Consider the following 16,617-nt stretch of genomic DNA (forward strand, 5'->3'; position numbering starts at 1 on the left):
CAAAGCAGCTGGTGGGGGGTATGGAGCACAAGTCTCATGAGGAGCAGCTGAAAGAACTGAAGTTTAGTCTGGAAAAGAGAAGGCTCAGGGGAGACCTTACGGCTTTTTACAACTGCCTGAAGACAGGTTGTGGCGAGGTGGTTTCCCACATAACTAGTGATAGGACTGGAGTGAATGGCCTCAAGTTGTGCCAAGTGAGGATTAGAATGGACATTTAGAAAAATTTCTTCTCTGAAAGAGTGGTTACATGCTGGAACAGGCTGCCCACGCAGGTTGTAGTGTCACTGTCACTGGTGGTGTTCAAGAAATGTTGATACGTGGTACTAGGAGACATGGGTTAGTGGAGAGAGAGTGGTGAGGTGCTGGCACAGGCTGCCCACAGAGGTTGTGGATGCCCTGTCCCTGGAGGTGTTCAAGGCCAGATTGGATGGGGCCCTGGACAGCCTGGTCTGGTATTAAATGGGGAGGTTGGTGGCCCTGCATGCGGCAGGGGGGTTGGAGATACATGATCCTTGAGGTCCCTTCTAACGCTGGCCATTCTGTGATTCTCTGATTCTGTGATTCTGTCTCTTCTAACCTTCGTGATTCTGTGGTTCTATGCTTGTTTGTGAGGTATTCAGGGTCTGAGTAAGAATGAGGTATGCAGGAGCATAACCATAGAAATAATTATAGGATTGTAAGATTGGTGTTTCCTGGGTGGGAAGTAGTACCTGGTTGCCTTTGTACACATCTGGTGATATATCTTTGTTTCTTCCATAAATTGAGGCCCGTATATTGTACTTACTGACAGTTTCAGGTGCAAGTTATTCACTTGGAAAACACCAGTTTTTATTTTAAGTGAAAGCAAAATCTTTCAGAAGTATATTGTTTGCAGCAAGATATGTTGCCTTTGGTTTAGAATCAACGTTTTAATTGTCCATCTTTGGAAAAATAACAGATATGAGAACTGTAAATTAAAAAATGAAAACAAACGCTGAGTTTGGATTTCAGTTATGTCCTGTATGTGTTCTAGTTACATATGTTTGTCTCTTTTTTCAATTCATTACTGTTTTATCTTCTTTAGGAAGCTGAGCAAGCAAGAACAGATTACTTCATTAGAACGTTATTACTTGAATTTCAGAATGTAAGTACGTGAGGAATTCTGGTCTTATCTGTGACTTAATGGTTGCCTAGAAAGTTCTCTGCAATGATACAGCGAATGGAGCTGAAGAAATTCTCTTCCCTTTTTTTAGGTGATGATTCTGTATGTATGTAAATTGTCAAACGTAGAAGTGTTGTTAAAAACTATAGTACATAAGAAAAGAGTAGTGAAACTACATTTCTTTTTGGTTAGACAAAGGCATGTGGTCTTTATTATCATGCATTAACAGCTGGAAAGCTGCTGTGAACCTAGAAATATTTTATTCTTTACCCAAACTGAAAACCTGGTCACAGGCTGAATCAAACTCGTCAAAAGAGACTGCTTCCTTTTAGCCTTTTTTTTGGGCTGAGTGTAAGTACTTGTTAGAATTCATTCCATAATTTTTAATCAAGAGGGGCTTTGCAATGCTAAGGGATATTTCTTATGCCCATTAATACACTTGTCTTGCTAAATAAAGCAAGAATGACAGTATCATGATTTTTTTTTTTTTTTTCAAGATTTCTATTTGTAGCTTTGGGGGAAAAAAAAAGTTTTTAGCATTTAAAATGGTAATATTTGTGAAAAATGTGGTATATTCTTGCTGAAGTTGTGTTGTCTTTTTGGTTGGTGAAAGTCTGCAAGGGGAAACATGGGAGAAATGTGTGTGATTATATAGAATGATAAAGTAGAAATGTACTTTTAAAAGCTGAGATGAATTTTTGAAGAGTTATCTTAGTGTTCACGAATATGTCTGGTAACTCAATTCGTATACAGTATTTGTTGGCAGTTAAATAAGATTACAATTTGTCTGACTGTGGAAAAAATAGTTAATTTATCTTGGTTAAAGTCTTTAGTCCCAAGGAGCTGCTGTAAAGCATGAAATCTGCTTTGTAAACTGAATATCAGAAGTGTTGATTGTAAGAAGGAACTGTAACCCGTTCAGTGAAATAAGAACACTTGTATTTTCATGTAAAGGCTAAGAGTGAATGAACTTAAATGCCAAATTTGAGGTGAACTATTTTTCCTGAAAGGAATTCAGTAAACAAAAAAATAAACGTGTAACACTCCTGCAAAAACAGGAAGGTTGACAGTCTCTTTTAAAGAATGCTTGCCATCCTTTTTGGCATGATAAATTAAGAAATAATCTATTGCAACATAACTCATGTTTATTTTCTGTATTCCCTTTCAATAACTGATATCACAGCAGTTGTCAAAGCCGCTTATTAATGCGGTGCCGTTTGAGGGGTGATTTGTGTTTGCTGTGGCTTCCTAGGTGTTGGCAGCAAGACGTGTGCAATTCATTTCTGTTCATGTTTTCTGAATGCTCACAGCTGACCATCCTATGAATTTTTTGATATGGCAGCAATTAACTGCATAACAGTAACTGGTTTTTGCAGTGTTTACTGGTATGGTGAATTAAAAACAAAACCGAAAAGATTAAAATCCCCAAGGCAGAGTCAGGTATTTTTATTACCCAAACTTCAAGAACTGGTTACTTCAGAAACCATAAGGAGTTCCTTATTTGCTTGTCCATACCATACATGCAAATCATATTCAGTTGCTTGACTTCTGTATTTTTTTCAGGATTTCTTTGAGGTTTCATCCTCGTGATAATAAAAGATCTATGCTGTATATGTAAAACACACACTGACAGCGACTTACAGGCTTATCTTGAAGAATTCTAAATGTAGTCTTGGACCAGGGAGGTAAATCTGCTTTTGTGGCAGAAAGATCCTTCAACACACTTTCTAGAATGTTTTCTAGACTAAGGACAACTTTTGTCCCTTCTGTAGAATGTTCAGTGGGATATCATTCAAAATACCGTGGGGGAAATTAACCATGTGAATATGGGAAGTTATCCTAATTGTCGTGAGGAAAACTAGTCTGAAAGCTGAAAATTATTATGAACTAAATCAACAGGCTTCTTAAAAAGTTACAATAAAGAGGACTATGAAGATTCCTTTTCATTTCTAATTTATATATAAAAGCTTAGATTTAGAAATTATTTTTTCTGGCTGTTCTGCTGATGGGGAAAAATGACTCTTTAAATGTAATTAAGTGGAAGTTCTTGATGGACCGTAAGTATTTGTCTTCCCTGCCAATGACATTGATTTCACATAGTCAGTTGGATTTATTTTTGTTTTCTTACACTGGGCGTTCTTTTGCTACCTACAGTGTTTTCACAGATTTAATAAAAGGAACATTTCCAAAATAGTTGTTTCAGTTGGAAGATCATATAAATTTCCATGTTCAAAAGACCACCAGATTGCTTCTCAGATAGCTAAAAAGAAGATGGTATAGGTCCTTTAACCTGTAACCTCTAATAATGATAAAAATTTCATGCTCCTGCCTCTCCAGTTATTTTGAGTGCATGCTGAAATTGAGAGATGTGTCAACAGAGTGGAGAGCTTCAGTACCAGTGGCTTTCCTGTGGGCAGTTTGGGTAATAGTGAAAGTGAGAATTTGAGCTGTTCTGTAAGGAATTCTGGTAGCTGAGCAATTGATGTGTTTTAAAACCTGCTGTTTACCTACGTCCTATTGTGAAATGAGCAGCTAGGATAAAAGTATACGACAGAGTTGCAAGTGTGAGCCATCTTGGATGTAGCCTGAATTATTCTAAGTTCCTCAATTTTTACCTGCATGCACACTTTATTTTGCAGTCTGTCAAAGTGACATGACAGAAAATTTCCAGTTATAGCAGCATGACTGGAAAAGGGAATGGTTTCCTGATGGTCTTTGCTTTCCTTTCATCCTTTCAAAGTTGAAGACTGTAGGGACAGAGAATCTGCAAGATGGTGCAGCATTATGGGTCCTGTATCCCATGTGTTCATGAGGTGTTTTTTTTACTCCTTCAGCAAACTGTCTTGCAATGTTTTCATCCATGCACTAGTAGTACTCAAACATTTCAGAATTTCCTGGTTTTTTTTTAGCTGCGTAAGTTGTAGGTGTTTTATATACTAAAATGGCTTTGATTGTCTGGGCTATTAAGGAGCCTCACTAAATAATTTATTTCACACAACCTCCTCAAATATGCATCGCAACTAACAACTTTCATTCCTCTCCCTTAGGAAACTCGTAGTGTCTATCAATTTCATTATGTTAACTGGCCTGACCATGATGTCCCGTCATCTTTTGATTCTATTCTGGACATGATCAGTTTGATGAGAGAATACCAGGAACATGAAGACGTACCAATCTGCATACACTGCAGGTATCAAGTACATTTAGTTTTAAAGTTTATATACGTTTTAGAAATTTAGACTTCTAGTATGGGATGGGCTAGTTTGATTCCAAATTGCAATTATTTTAGTTTATAAAAAGGAATATTTCCTCATGTCAAAATTTGGCTTAGATTGATATAGTCCCCATATAGTGCACGTCACAGTAGAATTCTATTTCAGTTGAGAACATTATCCCCATGGCCCTTAAAGCATTCATCTCCTCTTTAGGACAAACTTCTGAAGATCTCTTGTTGTGGCTTGACCTGGCAGGTGGCTTCTTACCACACAGTTATTCACTCACTCCCCCTCTTCCCAGGGGGGTAGGAGAAAGAATCAGAAACAACAAAATAGGACACATGGGTTAAGATGAACTATTTACTAAGGTAGAGAAAAGGAAAACAGATATGACTATATATATTGTATTATACATTTATTTATTTATTTGGCTATGAATATGATCATATATATATCATATATCTATATCATATATATATTAAAAAAGCAAGGAATGCACAAGTAATTGTTTTCCACCCCTGGAGTGATGCCCAGCTAGCCCCCCAAGCTGCAGAAGAGGGTGCAATTAACTCCCTCCCTTCAAAACTCCTTCTGCTTAATGTCACATGGTATGGAATATCTCTTCGGCCGGTTTAAGTCAGCTGTCCCAATTCTTTTCCCTCCCAGCTCCTTGAGCCCTTTGCTGTGAATTGCCTTGGCTTAGCAGGCAACAGCAAACATTAGTGTGTTATCAACATTGTTTACTGTGCTGCATGTAGGAAAATACTCAGTTTGTGTTAGTTAGCCGGGGAATTATAAATCCTCAGAGGCTTATTAATTTTGGATGTTCTATACAAGTGTTGTAGAACTCTTCCATCTTAAAGCAGCATGCAGATAACTTGCTTTTCTAAGCAATTGGGTCTAAACCTAAAAGGAACTTCTTTAGCATGGAGGTTAGTTTCACTTTGTTCTGTTTTTCTTGAGTGCCAGTACAACTTCACAACTGTGTAATGATACATATTTATTGCAGTGTAACTCTATCTGGAAAACTAGGTGTTTATGCATTAGGAAGAATAACTGCTACAGGTCACTGTCACTTTTTTTCAGCTTGTTTGCTAATAACAAGCAGACAATACAGGTGTGCTGCTGAAGCAGAAAAATGCGGAAACTCTTTAAATGCGTTCCGTTCTTCTGCTTAGCATCTGTCATTAAACTTGGATAAAATCGTTACTGTTGAAGCAGTGGTAACTAGGCGTAGTGCGAGGAAAGAGGCAATGAAAAAGTCAATGTCAAAATGTCTTTCATGACTGCATTTCTGGTCAGCCACAAGAAACTTGCATTGGAAGCTTTAATTTTGCTCTACTAAATTTGTTATTTGAAAATGTTACAGGTTTAAGCTTAAAATGATAGCTGGGCAAATTAAATGTTTTTGGTTTTATGTGGGTTTTGAAAATATGAAAATTGTAGTGCCTTTTCAACCATTTAAAACAGTTTCTAATGTACCTGTTTATGTTCAAAGTGCAGGGTGTGGAAGAACAGGAGCCATCTGTGCCATAGATTATACATGGAATTTGCTTAAAGCTGGGGTAAGGAACCTTATAAGAAAAAATTGTGGCGTTCCATCATTTCATAACAACAATTGATTGAGCTTCCAAATGTTCTGAAACTGTGAAATGTCTCTGTGTTCTAAAATTCTTACGACAGGTTGGACGTTTACCTTCATCACATTCATGGTGTGAACTTTCCTTTGACATCAAGTTTTTATTTTTTGGGGAAAAAAAAAAAAGCATTGAACTATATTCCTCATTTGGATATGTTTCAGTTTTAAGTGATTTTGAATGTTGTTTCCAGCATCTCTGATTTTGCAGCTTTTGAAGTCTTGATATTTAGAATGTACAGAGATAATGTCTTCTGGGGGTTTCTAGCTTGTGAAATGTTAATGTTCAGATGTTGTGTTAATGCTTCCACTGAATGTCTCATTTTCAGAATGCTTTTAAATGCTCTCATCTGGTCCAAATGAAATGTTTAAAAACAAGTTCTGGAGAAGGATTGCTTTATAAAAGAATTTTGAGTAGTTACAAAGTCAGGAAAATTGATTGTTTGCACTTGCAGAAGTTAGACATCCAAAAATATTGCTGTTTTACAAGCAGTTACATCAATATAAATGACTTCCTTCTGTATTTCAGAAAATACCTGAAGAGTTCAATGTATTTAATTTAATACAGGAAATGAGGACGCAAAGGCATTCTGCAGTGCAGACAAAGGTATAGTTTGTTTTACAATGCATCTTGTGATAATATACCACTCATTCTCTATAGAGGTCTTTTGCACTAATTTTTATCTGGTAAACTACTATAGGAGCAGTATGAACTTGTCCATCGAGCCATAGCACAACTGTTTGAAAAGCAACTGCAAAAATATGAGAGCTGTACGGACTGGAAGATTGCAGATGGAGTGGTATGTGCCTTTCCCATTTGAGTTTTCATCAGTTGTAACTGTGGTTGGGTTTTTGTTGTGAAGTCTTTATTTTTAATTGTTCCTTCCTGTTAAGGAAGATGAATAACTTGGTTTGCTTGGTTTTTGCTGAGTAGGGAGTTATTCTGTACTTAGCTTACACTGAAATTTGATTGTAAGAGTTAAGTTTGATAAATAACAGAATAATTGCCACATACACCAAATGCCAACTGTGGTGGGAGAAGTAATGGAATTTTAGTATACATGAAATGCAAAACTTAGTTTGCATGTAAGTTTGTGTGTATGAACTCAGCTTAATTCATCCAATTTTATTCTCCCTCCCTCCCTGCCACCACTGGACCCAATTTTAAACCAGTAGATTTGCATTTATCTTACTACTGCACTTTGCTGCAAAAAATCTTTAATTTTAGGGATTTAGCATTTTTATATGGTGCTTTGTAGGAAGTCTAAGGCACTTTTCATTCCTGGATTTTTCTGTTAGTTCTCTTAAGACACTGTCAATTCGTGCAATAGTTCTGAGGCTTGTACGTCATCACTGAAATAACCTAATGGGCTAAGTACAATGTGGGTAGGACAGGTTGTTTTAAGTGAGTTGAGTTTGATATTCAGCATAACTGGAGTGGGAATTTTCATTTTACTTGTGATAAATAAATGTAGTAGCTTTTGGAATATGTAGATTGATTAGGTTTGTACAGAACAGATTCCTAATGACATTACTTTGTCTTTAAAAACAAAACAAAAAAAAGAGGCATAAGAGTCTGCAGTATCTTCTGGCTATTTGACTTTGATCTGACCTGTATCTGCACTCTTCCTAGAATCAAAAATGTTTCATGTTATTGACATATATTCCTGAACATCTGTGGTCTGGAAGAAGTGCTGAATGAGGTGACATAGTTTTTTGATGCATGTCTTAGTGCCCTGGAATGCATGTTTACTTTGAGATGAAACTAAGCCTGCTGCAGAAAGTTTTCAAATCACTCTGTTAAATTGTAGTGGAATATGTTTACATTCTGTCCTAGATCTTAGTCTGCCTATCAGAAGTGAACGTTTATAATTCATAGCAATAATGGGGCAAGTGAAAAGCATTAGAATGGGTATATAGGAATAAACTCATTAAGTTAATGGGTGGTTGGAAATGAGTAATACGTGGAGGAGTTCTTGAATGATTCGGTTGTGTCTTGTCTTCTGGCTTTGAGCATCTCTTAAACATGGACAAAAATGTTTTCTGTTACCAAGAAAGTACTTTGCTATGAAACAAAATCATTACTTTATACTTGTGGAAAGTATGGATACTATAGCAAGTGTAGAATCCTGCTTATGTGAGGGGTTTTAATTGTGTTCAGTGAAAACAATTCCAGATAAAAGAATGGCTCTACTTCTGATATAGTACTATTATAGGATGCTGAAATGTGTTCTTTTTTGCCCGCTTGTTATATTATGAATATTATACTCATAATATTATCTGAAGTTTTGGAGTACTCCATAAGGTTGACTTTGTAATTTTATTGTCCAATTGCTTTTCTTGAATTGAGTTATACTTTGTAAGCAGTCTTTGCCAGCAACATCACAGTAAAAAGTTTATCTGATTGGCAATGAGTAGCAGTATTCGTAGAGATGTAACTTAGACACAATGCTGAACGTGTGTTCCTGTGAACTTGCCAACTCTGCCCTGCTGGAAACAATACTGTACAAAGTCAACAAAAATGCACTCAATGTTTAGAGTTCAGTTAGGTTGTATCTTAATTACTACGTTTTGAGAGAAGAATTCAGAGTCATGTAGAAAATGCATGTGTAGTATAGTATAATATAATTACTACATACTACTACACAGTTGTACTTACTGTGAATTCTTAGAACTGTAAATGTGTTTAAAATAATACACAGTGTCTAAAGCACAAGTAAGTGAAAGAGAAGGTTTCTTTAAACACAGTACTTTCAACTGTCCCACTACTAGACAAATTCCAGAACAAAGGTGAAATAACGCTCGGAAGTAGGAATTTCACAACCAGGTAAGTGAGTGAGGTACTAAATTTGATGATCAGAACTATTTTTTTATTCCCTCCTTGAATAGTTGGACTCTTGATGTCTCAAACAGTCAACTGGGCGCTGAGTCTAAGACTTGATGACTCGGTTTGAAATATCAAGCTGAGTCTTAGACTCAACCTTCCTTCCACTGAAACTCTTGGTCATCCTGTTTGGAGTTTCCATCTCTGTTTTTTTCTATTAAATCAGAAGATTACACTTGGTTTTAATTTTGGAAGTTATGCAGCAGGTGTGAGCTGATTTGTGTTGATCATTTGATAAGATATCAGAGCTTTGTCAAAATATTTTTGAGTTATTTGAGGGGCATCTCTGTGGGCTGAAGTGCATACCATGGTTGTCATGGAAAAATGAATCAGATGGATTTTCACGAAGTTGAATGTCTTGTATGTAGAAAAATCAAGATTGTTTAAGGGACAAAAAACCAATAAATATACAACTGTCTGCTGAGAAGTATTTCTTACTTCGTCACATCTTGACAGTAAGAACCATGCTACAGTACTGCAAGTCTTTGTGGTTTTCCCTTATCCACTTTATTAATAAAACTTTTTCTCCAAAGCATGACATTGTTAGTACTCTTAAGAATCGCTCACTCTTGTAGAAGTGGCACATTTGTTACTGTAGTTTGTGCTTCTAGAAGCTGTGGAAGAATCTGCTGCTGTAAGAAGAATGTGGATATTCAAAACATTAATGGTTTGACAACTAGGCCAAAAGTTTTAACCAGTGAAATTATCATTGCTGTTTTGCATCTTGGAGAGAGATTTTGGACCATTATAGCACTGTAAAGAAATCTTAGGTGTCTTGGGAGACATTTATCTTGCTGTCTACGATCAGAAAATTGTGTTCAGTCTGAATCATTTGAGTGTATTATTTCAGTCTATTTCCTTTATCTGCTGATGCACTGTGGTTCTCAGGCAATAAGGACTAAAGGAATGCCTTGATTCCTTTTGAGGGAAACCATGGAATTACTTCTGGAAGAGTCTTTGCAGGATATCTTCTAGTAATTTCCTAGTAGAAAAAGCTTCTGGCTGACATGACGTTTTCTGTATGTTCTTCTAAAAGAAAATATTGCAGTTCCTGGGTGGATTCCTCAGTTGTAGGGGATGCCTTGGAAGTCTCGGTCCAGAACTGCAATTCTTTAATTAGTCATTTAGTGACAGCTCGTTTTCATACTTCGAGCACAGAAGGTTGCAGATGGTGAAAGAGACTTTCCCTTGGGAGATGATAGCAAAATGTAGGTCATCATACCAAGTTGAATTCAGAAACGGCATCTGCTATGAGAATTCCTTGTTTGTCTTCATTAGCAAAGGAACATGAGTTACTCTGCACCTATTGATACAGGCCATATAAACTCTGCTTCTTGTCCAGGTGATTGCCATGATTCCGATACAAGCCAGGACGCTATTGGCCTTTTTGGCCACTTGGGCACACTGCTGGCTTATGTTTGACCAACACTTCCAGGTCTGTTTCTTCCGCAGTCTTTCAGCCACTCTGCCCAAGCCTGTAGCATTGCCTGGGGCTGTAGCTGAAGTGCAGTACCCAGCACTTGATCTTGTTGAACTTCATCCCACTGGCCTCGAGCTCATTGATCCAGACTGTGTAAATCCCTCTGTAGGGCCATCCTACCTCTAGGCTGATCAACACTTCCTTCCAACTTGGTGTTGACTGCAGATTTACTGTTTTAATGTGGGTGTACTCAGTCCCCTTGTCCAGGTCATCAATAAAGATACTAAGTAGGACGGATCTCAGTTATCAACACCTGGGGAATACTACTCATGATTTAAGTCCATTCACCACCATATTCACTTATATGTACAGAACTTTAGTATGCGTGTGTTGGAACACTTGAACTGTTCAGTATCTGAGGAATGTAGAGGGTAAGCCTAGGAAAAGTTCCTATTCTTTTTTATATGCATACTGTTACCCGTGTTTTCTTCTAGTGAGAAGCTTGCCTAGATAGCATAGGTAAGAAAACTTTGTTCAATAAGAAAGCAGGTCATTTGCACTCTTACTAATCAATTAAAAAAATAAGTAATATAATTCTCTATGTTGGCCTCTATAAAGTATGTATGTTGTCCTGGTTTTTTCCTAAGCCGATACTTTTCAAAACAGTATTCTGCCCTAAAATACAACATCTGTTCAGACAACCAACAATGTTGGCTGATGCCAGTAAGCTGTGATTAGGAAGGCTGGAAGGCTTTTTCTTAATACTGCCATCTGCTCTTAGTGATGAGGTCATTCCTGTGAGATACCCTATATTTGCTTTTACAGTCATACTTCTCTGTTGTTCTGTATGGTTACCAGTGCAGTTATTTATATTTATGACAAAGGTGAAATCTCTGAGTTGGCATCACTCAAGGATGCTTAAGATGCTGGTTGTTTGCAACTCTCGTGGCAGCTGAGAACAAGTAACAGACTTGCTCCGAGAGCTCAGTAAGCAGTATTTGTTCAGTTAAAAGTAAGAAGAATAAAGTAAGAAAAGTAACTGAGTACTGTTATTTAAAAATGTTGCAGCAGCTTAAAGTTAATGCAAAGACTTCTCTCCTACGTGGGTTAGTGCATCTGGCCTTCCTTCTTGTTGTCGACAACCTTTTAAGTAAAAATCCTTTATCTCCTGGGGTATGAATTGTATAAAAGTGAATTGATTTATTTTGAAATCCTCAGTCTGTTCAGCACAGTATTCCTCTTTTTTTGGTGACAATTCCTATAATGTTCTTAATTTGAAGTGACTTAAAAGTGATCCTGATTTATAAGCTAACCTCTTAAACACGTAATATGTCTGAAGCCTTCCCAGTGTATGACAGAGTACTGCAGCGTCTCTTCAGTTACTGTTGCTTGTCTCAAGCGGAGACTGAGCTACTCACTGTATGAATGTAGAACTTCAACATTTTTTGATGTATATTAGCTTCTTCAATAAGCTTTTTCTTCTGCCTGGGAGAAAAGTGTCTCATGCAAAAGTCTGTTCAGAAATGCTTCTCTTTACAAACAGAAGAGCAGGGATGCAGCTCCCGGGTTGTGTCCTAGACTAGTTGAAGTTTATGTTGTAGGAGGTCTTTGCCAGTAACTCTTTGAAAACCAGGGCTTAAATGTGACATCAGTGCTACTGTAAGCTTCTGCTCTGGTGAGCTCTGATGCTCAAGGGTAGGAAACCCTTCCTGTGCAATCTCGCACTTTCTGGTATCTCTGCCTGATGAAGCTTTGAAGTGCTGTGGTGAAACAAGGCAGAGCAGCCTGCCCTCCAGCGTGCAGTTGCATTCATCGTTCCTAACTTTAGTTGCTAGTGCTTACAATTAAAAGTGTCTTTTAAGCTCTAAACACATCCATAGTGATGGCTGCACACAGGAGGCAGTCAGATAACTTTTATGGCCTGGGATGGGATGGAGATGGAAGGAGTCACAACTAATGAGCTGAGAACTGAATTGATGTTGGATGCTGTAACCCCTTGCTTCTTTGGCCTCAGCTTTCTGAATGGTTCTGTGTCTGAATGCAGGCGATGAAGTTAGTTTTCATGTATGTTAAGGACGAAATCAGTGTGTACGGTTACCCAGTGCCTGAAGCAAAAAATTTGGAATTTTCCATTCTTATTATTTGACAGGAAAGTAGTAGAGGGATCAGATGTCCTTGTTACGTGGTGATTTTTCATTCCATCAATGTCTGGAATGTTGTTACAGAGGTTTTTCTAAAATTTGCTTGTCTGGAATAGTTTGAAGCTAAATTTAAGAAAATTAAGAGCCCAAAAAACTTCCACGATGTGTGGGAAAGCAAGGCATCAATACGCTATTTTAAAATACGAAGTCCTGCATTCAATTTACAGATATAACATTATACTGATGTTTGTTTTTTTCTTACTATCTCATCAGCCATTTCAGTTGCTCTCCTTTTCTGGACAATCAGTTTCTGAGTGGTGTGTTGTGTTATCAGCACTTTCTGTGCTGAGAATGATTGTTGAGGTAGTACTGATGCAGTAAATCTCTGAAAGGGTTTGATTTGCAACAAGTGTTATTGTTTTAGCTTCTTAATAGGTACAAAAAAGTAGTGCATTAAGTGTGTTTAATCTGTTTCACAGTACATTTCACATTGCTACCCATTGGGTAGAGCTTATTCAGTGTGCAGTTAGGTGCAACTTGGTCAGATACTCTATTTTTCTGTTTCTTTGGGAAAAGGAAGTCACTATTTATAGTTTTCAACTGACAGAGACCTAAAGAGAAACTTTCATAAAGATGTCAGCTTTTTGGCAAGTTGAGTGAGTGTGCTTTATTGTTGCAAAATGTGAAACTGTGTATCTGGAAACAAAAATTGGCAGACCATGGTTTGGAATTCAGGCTTTGCTTGTAATGTAGGCTCGAGACTCAGCTAGTAGAGCTGACTGGTCTGTTACTTTTATGCCTGTTATACTGACTGGTCTCTAGAATGTGAGGTCTTCAGCTTGGCTGACAATAATGGAAGCTTCAGTTGTAATGGTCTAATTGTGAGTGGCTTTTATCTGCTAACTGAATCTCACTCATAATTGAGAGGTATGCAGCAGTGGTCAGCAGGACAAGGAGCTCCCTGTTTAATTTGTCTGAAAGGGCTTGCGCAATCTGCTGACACACAAACAGTAGGGCATCACTGCTAGTGTGCATGTAGCATGTTCAACTGGAATTTATGTGAGGGTAGTTAGCAGTTGAGATAACTTAGTTATCACCTGTCTTGCAAAGGAAAAAATGTTTGTCACACTTGCATTTGACAAACATTAATTAACAGGGAGTTTTTTGATTGTTTTGTATGAGCAGAGGAAGTCAGTCTCTGTCACCTCCTATGAACAGATTGGCTGAAAGAGGGTAAGGGTTCTGTTGTCTGAACTTGGTATTGTCCTTTGAAATCCATTGCATACATTAGAGATGTTTGTAGTTCTTTTTTTTAATCACTTTTCAAAATGAAATTATTGGAGTTTAAAAAATAATAATTATTGTACACTAAACTTGAGAGCACTAAATTTCTCCTTTGTTTTATTGGATCTTTGGCTGTAGTGTGTGTATGGAAATGGTTTATCAACTTTAGACTCGTGCATATTGTTTTTTCTATGTAGAAATGTGTATGTATAAAAGTATATGAATGTGTGCGCATGCATGCATATCTAATATATATCTTATGTACTTATGGTTTTCCTCATGTGCTTTATCAAGTAAGCTGAACTTTATTGTAGACAAATGGGAGATTATTTGAGATGTTTTATGACAATGCATTAAACCTTACCAACTTGTAAATTAAGTATTGCCTTGTGTGATGGATCTTCAGAACTCAGTTATTTTGCTTATCAGCTTTAAGCTATGATTGAAAACATTCTCTTTTTATCAGGATGAAAACAATACAGAGAACGCTGTGAGTTCTTCAGATGCTCAGAAACAGGATTCTCCACCACCAAAGCCTCCACGGACCCGCAGGTACTTTATTATCATAATACAGTATTTTAAGCTCTCAGATTAAGTTGCTTTGAATATTAAGAAGTAGAATCAAACTACTGATACTACAAAGACTTTGGTTTTTTTCTATTTATAAACATATATATATATAATGAAAATAGAAGTCTTGTAGTAAGCTCTGTAAACAGAAACCTTTGATATCTTTGTAAAGTCTGTGTTTGAATTTATCAGTCTTACAATAATGAAATTCAAGTAGACAAGCACATAAGATTAGATGGATCTACTTGATCCACTTGATTATAGCAACAATAAAGCACAGCACTGCAAAAAATTAAAACAGCAAAATAAGCTAAAGAAGTGTTAGAACCCTCATTTTTGGAGGTGAAAGTATAATGGAAAGATTATTTGTTTATTGAATAAAACATTACCTCACAGACAGGGACTGTTAATGACTAGGGCACACCAACCGAATAGTTTCACTTTGTAAGTGGAAAATTGATCTCACTGGACCTTCCATTCAACAGAAGAAAAATAAAATCCACTCCTGTTTTTGAAGTACGTAGACTTTGAAAGAGTTAATGTTGTCTGTCCATTTGCTTTTACCTTTACCTAAAATGGTACCCAACCTGAGCATGAGCTCTTGTGTACCAGGCTAGTATCTGGAAGGATGTGGGGGCCTTTGGCAGGTGATCTTGCCTGTTCTCAGTTATCTGTAGTTAGATGGACAGGAGTTGCTTCAGTGCTTGCTAAGCACTGGGGTTTCGAGATGTTTTGTATGACACAATAACCATCCACTTACTAAATTCTATGCAAGAATGCTCATATAAGGAAAGCAGTCAGCTTTTAAGACTATGATCTAACTGGTGTAGTGCAAAGTCAGGTCAGTAGCAGGAATTTTTTCTTTTCAGCCCTGTATTTGGCAGGGTCCAAGTAATGCCAGAAGATGAGTCTATTTTTGAGGGGCTGACAAGATTAGATCAGTGATTATATAATAAAACAAATTTTAAATTCTAAAGCAGGTTAGGTTTGGTAATGGAGGAAAAATTAGAAATGTGTCTTAGTAAAATATAATTGGACATAAGGAACCATTTGAAAATTGGCAACTCAAAATGGGTAGCAGTGTGCATGTCAGTATTGCAACATCATCTTGTTCAAGAAATAAATGTAGTTTAAAACAGGTATGTAAGTATTGTACTCTAAAACCAATTAATAGTTCAGATCAGATCTGGAATACTGTATAGGGTTCTAATGTCTACTTACTGAAGATATATGCAAACTACCACATGTGAATTTGTCACTCAGCTTCTTTTGTTGTCTGAGAATGATATTTGCAATAATGTAACATTGGGAATAGTATTTGGTAATAATCATTAGTGATTAAATAAGAATGTTAGTAGTTATTACGGTTAACTCATTAGTTGTTACTTGAAGCAGAAGCTAGAGAAGATGACATTGAAAGAGAGAGATGAAAAAGAGTTGTAGCTTTCTACAAACACAACAGTTTGTGCTATGTAGATAACACCATTTAGCCTTGTTTAGATCAAAGGTAATGTATCTAATTATGTAGATAAAGATTATAACAGTGAAGCTTTATAATCTGTGTTAATGGTGAGATCTTAACTCAGAGACTATTTATAGAAGACATGATTTCTATCCAATAGGTAATTCCCTTACTGGTTAATGTTTCCTGAAATAATTTTAGATCACTACTTGCCATTTTTCTGTAGTCATGTAATAATCATGTATATAATTCATAGCTAGGCATGCGTCTGCTCTCTTATCTGCAGATCGTTGTTCTTTACTGCACAGTTAAGTTAGTATCTTTTCATCTCTGTTTTAAAACCTGATCTTTTTTGGGCTTTCTTCCATACTAATACTTTCCTATCTGCCAACAATGGCAGGAAGGCTTGTTTCTTGTAGGTGAATAGATGGAAGTGTTCAGCAAAGCTGCTGTCCTTTTAAAATGGAGATAATTTTTTTTTTTTTGAAAAACCATTAACTGCATCCTTCATGGAAGAAGCTTCTGAGGAAACACTTTGTTTTCCAATAGCTGTGTGTACACAAAATACTTGCATCTATTTTCTTGATGTGGGAGATAATTTTACAAATCTGTAGTATGATACTGTCTGCGGTCTGGAGGGTTTTATTATTATGAATGTTTTGGAATAGGTAAATACTTTTTTCCTTGGTAAGGACGGCAGTGGAAGACCTGAATTTAATCTTAGCAAGAAGTATGTAACTGTTAAACACGCGTTTCCATCCAGCTTGGATCTCAGGACTACATTTCATGATACGGTGATGATTCTGACTCCTATTTGCTTTGGCACACTTCAGCTTAATGATTGAATGAGGTCGTGGCATCTTT

The 16,617-nt window shown here is 36.9% G+C and overlaps 1 protein-coding gene across 1 annotated transcript in view; it reads left to right on the forward strand.

The window, feature by feature from the left end:
• PTPN12 (protein tyrosine phosphatase non-receptor type 12) overlaps positions 1-16,617 on the forward strand; it is a gene marked incomplete at both ends in the record, with an annotated part of 68,905 nt that overhangs the window by 38,261 nt on the left and 14,027 nt on the right. Inside the window, 6 exons of the mRNA XM_079547345.1 lie at positions 1,064-1,123; positions 4,189-4,331; positions 5,855-5,921; positions 6,522-6,599; positions 6,694-6,792; positions 14,188-14,273. Of these exons, the coding sequence (XP_079403471.1) occupies positions 1,064-1,123; positions 4,189-4,331; positions 5,855-5,921; positions 6,522-6,599; positions 6,694-6,792; positions 14,188-14,273 (533 nt within the window). The remainder of the gene's footprint in view (positions 1-1,063; positions 1,124-4,188; positions 4,332-5,854; positions 5,922-6,521; positions 6,600-6,693; positions 6,793-14,187; positions 14,274-16,617) is intronic.

This window comes from Tetrao urogallus (genome assembly GCF_951394365.1).
Source record: "Tetrao urogallus genome assembly, chromosome: 1".
NCBI classification, from domain to species: domain Eukaryota; kingdom Metazoa; phylum Chordata; class Aves; order Galliformes; family Phasianidae; genus Tetrao; species Tetrao urogallus.